Source organism: Coturnix japonica, chromosome 5 (genome assembly GCF_054131305.1).
Source record: "Coturnix japonica strain WE chromosome 5, WE-NBRP24, whole genome shotgun sequence".
NCBI classification, from domain to species: domain Eukaryota; kingdom Metazoa; phylum Chordata; class Aves; order Galliformes; family Phasianidae; genus Coturnix; species Coturnix japonica.
The window spans coordinates 24,359,301-24,374,017 of NC_140667.1; the positions used below are offsets into that span (position 1 = coordinate 24,359,301).

At 40.8% G+C, this 14,717-nt stretch overlaps 1 protein-coding gene across 3 annotated transcripts; it reads right to left on the reverse strand.

Annotated features, from left to right (window-relative positions):
• Positions 1–718: 718 nt before the first annotated feature.
• EXD1 (exonuclease 3'-5' domain containing 1) lies at positions 719–14,701 on the reverse strand. Of its 3 annotated transcripts, none has more exons than XM_085550274.1 (11): positions 14,602–14,701; positions 13,747–13,815; positions 12,754–12,805; positions 11,426–11,559; positions 10,443–10,510; positions 9,233–9,319; positions 8,028–8,132; positions 7,835–7,915; positions 7,494–7,637; positions 6,653–6,844; positions 719–1,811 (listed from the first exon to the last, which is right to left on the reverse strand). In XM_085550274.1, the coding sequence occupies exons 4-11, from the start codon at positions 11,439–11,441 to the stop codon at positions 1,647–1,649; spliced, it is 858 nt and encodes a 285-aa protein (XP_085406400.1). In that variant the 5' UTR covers positions 11,442–11,559; positions 12,754–12,805; positions 13,747–13,815; positions 14,602–14,701; the 3' UTR covers positions 719–1,646. The 3 variants fall into 3 exon arrangements, with proteins under 3 accessions (XP_085406400.1, XP_015719744.2, XP_085406399.1); XM_015864258.3 differs by lacking the exon at positions 14,602–14,701 and adding an exon at positions 14,373–14,569; XM_085550273.1 differs by lacking the exons at positions 11,426–11,559; positions 14,602–14,701 and adding an exon at positions 14,373–14,551.
• Positions 14,702–14,717: the final 16 nt, after the last annotated feature.

Consider the following 14,717-nt stretch of genomic DNA (forward strand, 5'->3'; position numbering starts at 1 on the left):
CCGAAGGGACTCGGGCGAAGCGGCCGGGTGAGCCGGCGAGTCTCGCGCGAGGCGGGGGCAGCTCTCGCGATGTCTGCGGCGGGAGGCTCACGAACACCGGAAGTGACGTCCGTCCGCCCTTGAGCCGCCGGAAGGGCGGAGGGGCCCATGGTGGCGGCTGCCGCGGGCCGACACGAGGCCGGGGGGCGGGTGAACGGGCAGAACGGCTGCCGCGTGCTGAGCTGCCGGGCGTTGTGCTGTACTGACACGTGAGGAGGTACGGCAGGGGAGATGGACACAACGGCTGGTGGACGCCACGGTGAGAGCTTCCTCCAGCTGTCCTTATCCGAACACACACAGCCCAGTGCTGAGCAGGGCTCAACACAGCAGCTCCTCATAGACCCGATTAAACAAGTCTCAACAGCCACATGAAAAGGCTGAAGAAACGTTTCAAGCCTGTTCCGGTTTCCTACAGTGATCCAAGATAAAATAACTGTACGCTTCAATCACAAATAACTACAATTACACAACACTGAAGAAGTGCACTGTCAAAGATGACAGAATCACAGGCTTTGGGAGGGACCCTCCAGAGGTCATTGAGCCCAACCCCCCCCCAGGCAGAGATCAAACCTTCAGCCTTCTGCCCCTTCCTGCAATAAGCACATCTACCGTTCCATAACCTCATTTAGACACCTGCGGTCTAGTACTTCAATGAACAACAAAGCAAATACACTGGAAATAAGTTTCGCCTTTCTAATTTTTATTGAGGAAAACTCTAAGCATAACTCAGACTCATTCAACTGTTTTCCCCTTTAGAACAGATGCTTTTCTGTGTACACGCTACAGTCTCTGTCTTATCTATATGCCACAGTAGCGCTGACAGGTGGGCTGCAGCTTTACAAGCACAGTGCTGCTTTTGCCAGTTAGCACAACAGTAATTCTGTCTTGGCAGAAAAGAGCCTTTTTTTAATCTATATTCCTCTGCTGTTTCTGCCGGCACTGCTGTTCCATACAGTGTGATCTCTTGCATTCTCCTATGCAAGACTTGTACAGTTATGCCAAAGAGACCCATCTATAAACCAAGCCCATCTGGGCCGGCCACAACTTTTTGTTAGTTTTAAGAAAATAACTTTTCCAAGCAAACCCTTTCTAATATCAATGAACAGGCATCTCACAAGCTCCCCCTTCACATATTTGGTTTGAGTGAGAGTTTTAAGTATCTACAACAGTTGCAAACAACTTTCGTATGCAAACAAAGTTGTATCAAAGCAATCTAAGACAACAGTCTGATAAAATAAACGGTAGCCAAAACAGCTCATGGGAAAAAGTGATCTCAAAATAGATCTTAAGTCAGAAATTAGGATTAGAGAGACCAACATTTTTCCTCAACAACCTGCTCACCTGTCCTTGAAAAGGTGTTTTTGTTCAGTGCTTACGCATGAGGAACAGCTCCATCTTAATTCTTTGAAAGTCCTGACACATAACACAAGCTTATTGAGTTACCTGCATCAAGGATTTTCACAGCCAACCTGAGGTTAGTCTGAGATGCTCTTACAGACTTGACACTTGCTTTTTACTTTCTTCCTTTCACTGATAAAGTAGATCCTGACTACTGAAGGATGTAGTTCGACACACTGCTTCATGTGGAGAAGATAGACCCTGTCATCTCAGTGGGTTTCATCCTTCTGTGGATTTCTCTCATTTAATTCTACGACTCTTCTGATCAAAAGCCCATCCTCATTTATTCTGTGCTCCTTCACTGCCTTCTCCCTTCGCAGCTTCTGGATGTCTGCCAGCTGACGCAGCTCCTTTGGCAGCTCCAGGCAATTAGGCTGATAAGGAAAAAAGAAAAGAAATAGAAGCCATACATACGCATACACATGCTCTACTTTTGTTGGTACCAGATAAGAGCTTCCTCTGATTCAGCAACAAAACAGAACAATCACTTCTTATTAAATCTACAGCATGAATTAACTACCTGCTTATACAAACACTATCTGGGTTGGGGAGACTCCATCCTTTCTCTCAAAGGCAGCCTAAAGGGAAAAATATTAGACCTACTTTACTGTTCATGCCTTTATTATGCAGATCTTCAGGATTTAAGTGATATTTTATTATGAGGACAGGCTGAGGGAGTTGGGTTTGTTCAGCCTGGAGAAGGTTGCGGGGTGACCTCATTGCAGCCTTTCAGTACCTGAAGGGAACTTACTCCCAGGAGGGGAGTAAACTCTTCGAAAGGGCTGATAATAGCAGGACTAGGGGAAATGGTTTTAAGTTGAAGGAGGGAAGATTTAGGTTGGATGTTAGGGGAAAGTTCTTTACTAGAAGAGTGGTTAGGTCCTGGAACAGGCTGCCCAGTGAGGTTGTGGATGCCCCGTCCTTGGAGGTGTTCAAGACCAGGTTGGACGGGGCCCTGGGCAACCTGATCTAGTAAATGTGTATGTTTGGTGGCCCTGCCAGGCAGGGGGGTTGGAACTACATGATCCTTGAGGTCCCTTCCAACCCGGGTAATTCTGTGATTCTGTGATTTTGCATATGGGATTAAGACTTCTTCAGGGATCTTCTGTACTACTAAGTTATAAAGCCCCAAAAGACTTATGTTCAGTTCATGTTTCCTTGTAGGAACCACTGCAAAGGCACCTCTCCCAGCTTTTCTCCAAATCAGAGCATTTCTATCCTAAACAAACAAACAAGCTTCATGTAGAATAGTAGTCAGTAGTTCATAGATAAATGGAACAGCTGCCTACGAATTTCATGAAAGGAGATGCACTTCTGAGCAGTTCATGGAACACAATTCAAAACATTACATTCAAGGAACTGCTATTTAACAAGGACTGCAATGCTCACCCTGTTTGTACAAGCATCAAGGAAATTCACCATTGCTCTCATCCTTATGAAGGGCAATTACATATAAATAAGCTTGTAACAAGTAGGAAAAAGGAGCCAAACAAATTCAAATCCTATCAAGTAGCATAGAGTCACTTTAAGGTAACATACAGGCAGCACTGAGTACGCATTACTTAAAAGCAAAATATATGACAAAGCAAAAGGAAACTGACAACTGCTGAGCAGGGCTACAGAGACTACTCAGCAACCATCCTTCAGTAGAGTTAGGTGTATAGAAATGAAAGTAAGGATGAAGGCAGACTAGAAAAAAAATCCCAATTTGCACAAGTATAAGAAAAATGAATTTCTAAAACTTCCTTTTATCCCCAGAAGCACAGGAAACATCTGCCATATTGGTGGGCAAAGCAACAGCCAGAACACAAAACCAGCATGGGAACAAATGCAACATTTTCCCCTCCTGTATTTAACATTGAAATATGGGAGGATGCTAAATATTTAAAGAAGGTCCATAGGAAGATACAGGAAGCTACATGTTGCTAAATGAGATGCCCCGTGAGCTCACTGGCAGAAAGACTAAGAGCAGAATGAACAAATACACAGGTAGGACACACCAGGACAGAGTTATCATAGCTGTTGTAAAGGGGAGGTATGCATCTCAAAACCTGCATCAAGAAATTCGCACAGATCCAGAAGAAGGCCAAATAGAAGAAAAAAAGATAGAAGAAAAAAATAGCAGAGCACTTATTGAAAGCCCCACTCACAGTCTGTTTACCCACTTGAATTTACAAGTGGGTGAATTTACAAGCACAGTGAGAAGTAACCTATGCCCTCAATCACTTAAGGCCAATCTGCATGAAAATTCCCTTTACAAGATCAACATGTGGGGCCCTCACTCACATACCAGTTAGGAGGACTTACTGTTCAAGCATGCAATTATATATAAAGAGAACAGACTTCCTACCATCACCTGCCATGAACATGCTACTTGGTACTATATACTGCACTGCAGTAGATATACTGGTAGTGAGCAAAAACTCTATTGGTTCCAAAGCTCTCCTGGTAAACTTTTACCACTCAGAACACTGCCCTTGTAGAAGTGTATTTGCTCCTCAACATTGGTTCCTAGGAAGTATTTCTCTTTGAATTTAAGTCCTACACAGCAGAATGCAGTGGTTATTTCAGAACACTCAAACACAAACAACACACATCTATAAGGAGAAGAAACTTAACACTGCTTCTTTACTAACTCTATTCTAGAGATAGAGGCACAGAAGCCCATATAAACTTCATGTCTGCATCCACAACGTGAACAATTACTCCTGGCAGAAAGTCACACTGAACATACAAGAAACAGCGTAAGTCTTCAGGTTGGGAAGTCCTGGCTGAATATTCAGCAGCAGATTATCAGTTTGAGAAAGATGTAGAAGAATGCAGTGATGATTTTGCTAATGAAGTACTGGAGTTCAGAGTTTACTGTTTCTCAGCTGTTTTGAGGGTAGAATGTTGGGTGCTAAGGAGGAAACATCTGCTACTCAGATTCAAATGCTCCCTGCAGGTGATAACACAAAATTACAGAAAGCATTAATGTACAGGGATAACTAAAACTGAAGATCCATGAGATGTCTTTCCTTTTCATTTGCCCTGCAGCCATTCTCTTCTCCCAGTACTGTATCAACAAGAGAGCTGCATTATCACACATTTCAGCTGCTGTGGTCACTGGAAATGCTTTCCTATTGCTAACACCTGCTGACAGAATGCTTAACACTCATCTTTTCTAAAACTCATCCCCAAAAGAAGCTCTTGTCCATGGATTTGCATCACGCCAACTTTACATCTCCCCCAACTGGTGTAGCAGTTCACAGGCCAGATACTCAATGCATTTTCTGTTACTGCTGAAACAGATATCAAGTGACAGAATACTGCACTTGGCTGCCCAGACACAAGGTGAAAGGAAGTCTTGCCAGAAAGGCTGCCCAGAAATACTCTGGTTCTCTGCCATTTCCAGCAAAACATCTAAAAAAAAACAACCAAGGGGAAGAAAATATGGATGAAACCTCAACTGAAAGCAACACTCGCTGGTGACAGCTGTAATTGCTCATGAAATTTACAGTATGTGTCAAAGATTCATTTACATGGTACTTGCACAAAATACATAACTGCTACTTGTTCTGCTCATTCCAGTTTATTGCTGCGAAAGCTATAAAATATCACTGATCCATTTTTATTTGTAGCAGCTTATCCATAGCCTCTGATAATCTAGGACTTTGTTCTCATCAAATTCTTCACAAAAACTTTATGATAAGGAAGAGTATCAGCTTGTGGTGAAACAGGCTGCAACAAAACAAGCTCACTCTCTGGCAATCATGAATTTTCAGCAAACAAGGCAAAATTAGGCACAGGTACCTGCAATTATTCGTAAGTCTGAAATCAAGCACTCCTGGGTATATCCCAAAGCCCCCAGGACATTCTGAACTGGCAAGAGTTCTGCATTTAGCCAGGAAGTGCTTCCTGTATTCTGCCCCTGGGGCCTATTAGGGTACACAGGAACTTCTCACTTAAGAGATTCCCCTAGAAAACTGACTAAAGAGAATTGGCAGGCAGAGGCCCAAGGCATGGCAAAGAATTATCTTCATTAGCCTTATTCACACTTTCCTCAACGGTTACTACATGAAGCAACCCACAAAGGCAACTGCACGGTCTTGGCTTTTCTCCATGAGGACGCACACTCACTTTTTCTTTCTGCTATTTCTGAGATTAGGAACAACAAAGGGTAGGTTCAGTCTGCTCCCATCCCCCCCATGAAGCATAAATAAAGTCTTGGTATTGAAAACTAAAAATGTTTTCAGATATATCTACCTGTGAAGCAACTGTGACCTCTTGTGGTTATGTAAGTTTCTCTTACTACATCCTTAATAATTGGATTTACTGTTATTTACTGTTCAGAGCCTATATATAATACCTAAAGGATTCAAGTCCAGGACTGAATGCTTTGTTACACCAGGAAAATAAATATTTTCATTCTTTAAGACAGATCTGCACTCAGTTTTCCTAATATTTCAAAATATTTACAACTGCAAAAATGAGGTAGTGACAGGATCTAACCATAAATTAGTTCTGTTTGTGATGAATGAGTATGTCTGACCATTTACTTTTTTCTTTATTGCAACAGCAGCAATATCTTTCATAGACACTGCAGTCCCCACCATAATTTCTTCACTAAAGACACTGAAAAAGACCACACCAACACCACTACCTATTTAGTTTGCACAGAACTGTTCTTCCCATTAACAAGGAAAGTCAAGTTCCTTAGCCAAAGAAATCCCACACCTCTCCCCTTTCAAAGATAACCGAGGAATTACAGAAGAGTCCACCACCACACAAAAGTAATGACAACACGAGTGAAGAAAAATAGAACACATCTTGGGGAGTAACGTCTCCTACCAAAATAAAGCAACTCTGGCAACTCCAGATAACACCACTTTACAGCTGCCTCTCTCTTTTCATGTCCACACCCACCCACCATCAACTGGGCCCAGAATTTCTGTGTCAGACTAGAATGAACAGAATGCATTTATGCCTGTGCCTTAAGGGCTGCAAGCTCACTAACTGCAACACAAACTTAAGGTGGATTTATGCTAACAGACTGACTTGAAATGCAGCTAGAGAGCTGTAGACACCATCACTTCTGCTACTGAGTGCTAAAAACAAGATGTGGCATAACGCAGATTGTACATCTGCAGATGAAGAGACTTCAATTAGGTTTTCCAGAGTTTATCCATTTGAGCCTTAGATTATTTCACAAACTGAGAAACAAGGAAATTTCTACCTTTATACTTCCAAGTTGATCTTCAGATCCATGCTGTGAAGTATTTAAGTAAGCATGTACCACAGCTGTGAAGTCTGCCATGAAGCTATCCATTAGAGACGAGCGGAGAGGCAGAAGGTACATAGCCTTCAGAGCAAGTACTTGAAGCAGAGAAGCTGGAAGGGGTCTCAAAAACCATATATCAGGATTCTCCTGTGCATCCCAATACAAACAAGAAGTTATTTAGTTGTAAGAACTATAATAAAGCTTTTAATCATATTCCTCTGCTGTTGAATCACCTGATCTTGCTATCTACTTTAGTGTTACTGAACACTCGCAGCTTTTAAGTCTCTCTGCATACAACCCTGCAGATATCAGAGGAGGTTTGGGAGGTGGAATTGCTTAAAAACATGCATCTATTCCAGTATTTAACGTGAGATTCTCTCACCTATCTGCCTGAAACTAGGTAGAATTCCTAAGATGGCAAATGTCACTGAAGCACTAATCTAATTTTCCACACTAGTTGCACCAGCATGAAGTTCCCCCTTTCCTTACTTGACTCAGGACTCATTTTTACTTATTTGTTGTTGGACTAGTTTCAGAATTGTTCTGGGTATCATAATATACTTGACTTTTTTTTTTTTTTTACAAGTTATACATAATCTCTATTGCACAAGTTCTGTGTTTCTTCAATACCTCAGTTTCAAATGAACTATTGGGAAATACTAGAAATACTGCAGCTGAAGCTTGTGTTTGTCTCCCAGATGACTGTTACAAAATGTCCTTAACTACAGCAATCCAACCACTAAACAGCATCACACTCTTAAAAACTAAAATAAAAATCTCTGAAGAGATCACCCACCAAAGCCATTTGCTGCTTGCACTTCATGAGGGTTTTACATTTGGAAGGTATCCTCAAGTGCTGCATCAGACACTCCTGTAACGTGCAAGTGCGGTGTGGAAAGAAGCCACCTGTTGCCATTGAGAACTGCAGAACATCAGCAACCTGTGATGGAAGGTATTCATATGTTACGACCACTATCTGTTAACCCAAAGCAAAGCAATCAATAGCCAACAACAATAACTGCACAGAATATTGTTTTCTCATTTCAAATCCTGGTTTTATTCATTTTGCTCTTTACAGGAAGAGCAGGAACAGACTGCATACCTTGTTTGTTCCCAACCACATTATCTGAAGAGTACCTGTGTATCAAAGACGTTGTCAAGAACTATGCCATACTTGTGAAAGAGGCAATCTGAGATCCAACGGCAGTCATGTATGACCTGGAGCAAGAAAGAGCTGTCAGACAAGTATGTGCACAACCACAACTTTTCTGGTGATCAAGACACATATATACACTATCACCTTAGATATCCTTACACCTTCCACCCTTACCTTCAAAATGTTTTTGTCTTCTAGCACAGCTTGTAATCCATTTCTGAAAGCTTGAGGTCCCAGAAGGAGAATATCAAATAGAAAAACATGTTTTTTTGTTGCCATCTACAAATTGATGTGCAGAGATGAGTAAGGAACAAAAGAACAATGGATGTGAAGGTGGAGAAAGTACACTGTTACATACAAAACAATCTGTCACATAAGGGCTTACATTAAGGTTTCCTCAGTTTCCTCAGCACTAACCTGTGAGAAACTTCCTTTTTCAAGCATGCAGAGATATAGAAGCTAGAAAGAATGATCCAGCAATATACTGTACACATTTTAAGCTGCATTGAGACATATCAAAAGAAAACTCTAGCTGAAGTACTCCAGACAAATTCCTAAAACTGTTATGATAACATAATAGTTGACACCATCAAGCAAAAATCTCATGTTGATGACATTCCTTTTGTTTTCAAAAACTGCTACCAAAAAATAAAGGATATCATTTTCCACCAAGACATTCCAGATAGAATGGTCTAAATTTTATGGCCTATCCTCAAACTCATGTCTTCACAGCTAATACAAATTCATCCACAGCAGGCAGACACTCCTGCAAGTTTGAAGTACAAAACTCCCACAGAAGTTTTTGCTTTAGATAAATAGGCTTAGGACTGAGCACGTTTAGAAGATAAACCAAGGTGCTTTTGAGCATATTGAACAATACTCTTTTCTATCTCTTTTGAAATATTAATAACACAGTCAGACAAGATCTTTTATCTTTAAATAGACTTTAATCTTTCCATCTAATTCAGTTATATTGGCATTATGATTAGGTAGGCCTTGTAGCTATTTAATAGACAAAAGTTGTATTGTTGTAATACCTCTACTGAAGTAAATATAGATGGCAAGCCAAGTAAACTATATTGTTTTTACAAACAAATGTTAAACATATGCTATATAGTTTATTTATATTTAATAAATTTTATAATTTATACAATATATAAAAACTACTTCATATTAAATATAAATTACTTATAAGATTGCCTCACAGTGGCATAATTGTTTCTGCAACATATCTTCCATAAAACACTTAACTTGCCTAGAGAAAAATCATATCCCTTTACCTTAACAGTTATGTAAGTCTTAAACACAGGCTAGGCCCCAAACATTTCCCAGTTTTGCTGCTATGCAGGGCCACTTGTTGGAAAACATACGTTTCTTACCTGAAGCCACAAGAGATTTCCATGGGGACAAAAATTAACACCTTCTCCAACAACACTGATAACATCCTGTTGTTTCAGGTGCAGCAACTAATGGGAAACAGGGCTAAATAAATAGTGCCAGAGACTAATAGGCAGAGAGACAAATAGTAAGGTAGAATTTTTCTGGTCATAATCCAAATTTAGGAAATGTAAATATAAATCACAAACTACAAAGCTCAAGTATACAGTGACCTAAGAGAAACAGACAGTATCAGCTCAGTTAGAGACACAGCATGACAGAAGTAGAAACAATGACAGATTTAACAGAGATCATGGATTAACTAAAAGAGTATCGACTCTCCTGATCTCCTCTTAAATTTTTAAGTAGGTTGTAGGAACTTCCTTGGGATCACAAAGGAGGTGTTCCTTTGGGGTAAAAAACAATAACTCATCTTCTTAAGTATAAGAAATGAAACTGTTACTCCCAGACAATTAAGATGAACTAACCCATACTGTACATACTGTATAAAAGGAGCAGGAAAAAGACAGCTTCTTTTCAAGCAAAAATTAAAATCCTCTGCAATCAGGGAAATCATCCCCTGTGGTAAAAGGGCTATTTTATCCGAACATGCATTATACATATAATAAGTACCCAAATCTCAGCTGACTTAGCTGCAAGACAAAATGGCATCAATGACATACAGCATTGCTGGGCTAATTCAGACCTAAAAATACTATTAGGTCTAATAAGTCTATCATTAGTTCTGAAGCAAAGCCTTTCTACCAAATTCACTGATGTTACACACAGTTTAAAGAAAAAAAAAGCCAAGGTCCAGGCATTTCTGAAGTTACACCCATAAAAACAGCACTGCCAATTCCCTCTCCAAACACTAACAAATCCTGGTACTGTTACCTTCTTCATTGCTCACTAGTTGCAATACTGACCCCTCACCTCGTTTCACAGCTGATACAGATTCTGAAAACCATAACCAACAATCAATGTTATCTGCTGCAAACTATTTCCATCATGTACATACAACTTAAATATACCTTAATGCCACCAAGGATACCATTTCAACTTAAAGAAGCAGGTTACTACTTAGAACTCAAACTTCACTACAGCCTGCAGAAACAATTTTCCTCATGGACCTACGCTCACAATCCTGTACTGGCAATTAGGACAGAAGAGGCTTTGAAGTCATATACACTGCATAAAAGCTTCTATACTCACTGCTGGGCCAAACTTCTTCTGGAAGCAATCAACAACTGTATACTGTATTCTCTCTTCTTCCTCCTTCTCTAAAATGAAATTCAAAAAAGATGTTTTCTCTGCTTGAACAAACTCTTACAGACGGTATATATTTCAGTTACAATACCACTCTAATTCAGCAGTTCAGCTCTTATCTCTCTACTTCCTGAACACACACAAACAGATCATAGAATAAGAACTGCAAATCACAGAAAAGGATCTTAAAACTCATCCAGTTCCAATCCCCCTGCAGTAGGCAGAGTCAGTGCCTATGGTCTATGTGGTCTATATATAAATTTCAGGGACAAGTATAACATTAAATAATCACTGAAGTGGAATGCTTAACAACTGAAGCACTTTGATTTATCCAAAAGATCAATTATCCACTTTTACTATTGATGTGAACCACAGGACAAACATTCCTGAAAGGAGGAGTTTCTTTTTGATGTCACATACATATCTGCATGCAAAAAGCATGTCTGCAGATAACAAGCTCTGTGCCTATCTGTCCATGTCCACTGTTCTTGCAGAGCACAGCCTGTCCAGATAACAGTCAAGCCAAGAAACTGCAGCTTCTAGGGAAGATACTGACTAACACAAACCAACTACACTACTTGACCATGTATGGGAATTGTTGAATCACAGCCTGTACCACTGATTGAGCACCTGGAGAAAAGACCCCATCAGCCCTGGGAACACAGGGGAAGGCAATTCATCAGCACAATCAGAAGGGGCAGAATCTGGCTGCATCTCTCTTGAACCCTATCTAAAACACTGACTGTCACTACAGAAGGCTCTTTCTCTGGAGATCCCTCCCCTGGGGAGTTTCCTCTATTAAACTAGATCCTCAGAGACAGATGAGCAATCTTTCCCTTTACTTTGTAGCATCTTCTCATCACACTGATCCTTTTGCCATTATACTTCCCATCACACCAGTCTGTCATTACAGCTAACATTGACATTACCTGGGAGGGAGTTCATGCTTAAGCTATTAAAGGCCCTGAGCTGCCTCTCTAGGGAAAGACATGGAGAACTCCCCAGGCCACCATGCGCTCTTCTTGTGTCTACTCCTTTGTTCTCCTCTACAGATGAAGCGCACCTGCAGGAGCAAAGCAGCCATACAAACATGCACAAAAGCGAAGCATTACACATTTCACTATGGTTGGATATTTTAACAAGGAAAAATTCTTAATGTGATGCCATCCACCTGCATCCAACAATAAACAGCTACACATGAAGCAACTTCCTAATCTTAGGAATTAAGTTTAGGCCCAATTCATAAGGAAGAATTTGAAGCTATTCAAACAAGTTTATTCTGCCCAGAGGATCTTTACATGAAATTTAGGATATGTGTCTGAAAGTGAAAGGTGAAAACAGAACCTGAACAGACATTCATTGCAGAGCTCAACTATGAAGGTTTCAAGGAAAAAAAGAATTACAAGGACTGAATTGCATGACATATGCTCAAGACACAGTTTAAACATCTGCAAATCTTTACACTGAATCCATAAAAAATAAATAACAGATCAGATATTATAATTGAAGGCTGGTTTTACAAGTTCATAAATACGTAGAACAGTTATATCCACTGGAACTTCACTACACTTTAAAGGAGGTTATTAAATAAATACTTGTAAGTCAGGACCAAAGAGTTAAACAGTCCTCTACCTGCATATTTAAGTACGTGCATGGGTATATTTATTCAAAGCCAAAAGAGACAAGACAACAGGAATTAAGAAGGCCACTGCTGATCACAATTTCATGTGTTTGCTGTCTTTGAAAGCTGTTTGCTAGGTACCACTTCGTTCTTGTCTAAAAAGGAAAAAACTATTCAGACCTGGTCTTGCCAAAAGACTCAAAAGCAAAGCCATCTAAGAACCACAGGCTGCAGGAGTTCAAAGAATAATTTTACCAGCTACCTAAAGCTACATTTACGTAAGTTTAAGGGCAAATGAATAAACTTAACTCCTATGTACAACTGCCCTGGAGTTACTCAACAATCACAGAAGAAATGTACTTGGCAAATTCACCCTGAAACCACAAATAAATCAAGAAAATTATACCTAGGAACATCAACGGGAAGAAAAAAATAATATGCAGCAGCCTGAAAAAGTCTTTTAAACAGTGGAGGCCTGATACTCATCACCTTGCTCACTTCTTGTGAGGTGAAATACAAAATTGGCAGAGTTGGGTTTAAACACCAGTAAGATATTGAATGCAGGTGTTGGCCTCCCAACCGAGTACATCTCCACCCCAACTTTTATCATGAAAGGAAGGAAATACTTCAACATACTCGGACAGCACTGCAGTTTTCTTCTCTGAATCTGGTTCATCCAGCAATTCCACTGCAATAGAAGTAAGCAATTTATATTTTGGTGCTGACCAGCAACATTTTGACAGTTATTTCTCAACAAAAGGAGAAATATACTAATCAGAATAGGACACAGCTATAAGAGGGGAAAAAAACCTCAAAATTATTTAAAACTCATTCTGATGTAGGAATTTACACAAGTGGTCTATAAAAAGGTGTATTGCAGAACTGAAGCATTTTAACAAGGCTAACTGATGGCTTGCATCCCACCAAAACCAAAGTCAGTATAGAACTACAACTAATTACCTTACATACACTTAGGTACATGGGAAGAAGGCAGATGGACACAGTTAAACACTTGATAAGTTACCTTCCATCTATTACCTCTTCAGCTCACTGTTTCCAAGCCAAGATTTATAGCAAACGCCAATAGAAGCGCACAGGGCCTTTACATACTGGGAACAATTTAAATGAGAATTCCATATTTTTATTATTAGTGAATCACACAAAGGCTTGCATAAGCAGACCACTTAATGGAGACTACCTTCACCTGGGCAAGTAAAAAGCAAAGCCAAATTAACTAGAACATTTGGTAATTTTACTTCCCAGACTTACACAAAACACAAAAACATCACACAATGAATGTGCAGTTACTCCTTCCACCTTCAGGAAGTAAACAGGGAGCACGTGCATCTGAACTAATTAATTTCAAGCTGTTATTCTCATCAGTGGTCCTACTTAACTGTTTATTTGACTCATAAGCTTTAATGCAGGACAGTCACAAGACCTTCACAAAGTGGAGAATTATTATTTCAGCAGCAAACAACAATGGAACAAAAGCTATGTGACTTATACAGCACTGCTTCCCATTGGTTTTATTGGGAAATTGCACAGCTGAGAAACTGAGCAGCAACTAAAATTGGACTGAATCAAACACATGTGACCCCCATGCCTCAGCACTCATTAAAGCCTCACCATTCACTATTTCTTGGCTGAAAAACACCTTCACTCCTGGGGAGCTCCTGCCAGTTTCCAAGTTCTTCACTGCAATAAGGGAGTAGGAGAAAATGGAGACATGTGGGTAAAAGCTTATCATTTGTAGAATAAAGCAAGATGAGAGGACCACATAGTTCTAATAACTCAAAACAAATAAATAAATAAATCCAACCCAATCCAAAAACTACTAGATTAAGTATTTCATGCAACAGTTCTGCCGCTCTTCAGAACAGTATTCCTGTACAATGGTTCTTTACACTCAGTAGTTGAAATTCTGATCTGTTGTACTCATATAATCTTAAATTAGAAAACAGATGAAAGCAATTATTGTTATCTTAACTTCAGGACTGTGTTTTATTTAGCCTAACACCTGCTTTGGCATTAGGAACCACACATCCACACCACTTCAGCCAGGCGTGGTTTTGGCTACTTACAGACCCTGCCCTGTAAGGTCATAATTGTTTTAAGCCAGATTATTTACAAGCTACCAGCCCGTAAGGCACATCCCCACTGCTAACCAGGCTGTGAGGAGGCCGAGGCAACCAGCAGCCCCATACCATCCCCTTTCAGGCCAAGGAGAGGCAGAGCCCATCACCAGCCCCAACCTGTGTGCAGCAGGAGGTTACAACCGGGGTTGATGTGATGCAGCACACCCTGGAAAGCCCCACAGGTTAAGGTGAGCTTAACGCTCTTGCCCAGGGCAGTCTCCAGGCGCTGATCCATGACCACCTGAGCACACTCGGACGCACAGCGCCCAGCAGCGCCGCCAAGGCCATTTTATAGCGCATAGGGGCGGGACTTGCACGGCCGCAGCCCAATGCCGTCGGAGCTCACCACACGGAGACAGCAGCGGGAGCACAGCACGCTGGGAGCGCTAGGCCGCGGCTCTCTCTCCCTCGCTGACGCCGGCTGGCGTTTAGGGGCGGTTGTCGGGGCGGGGACGGGAGCGG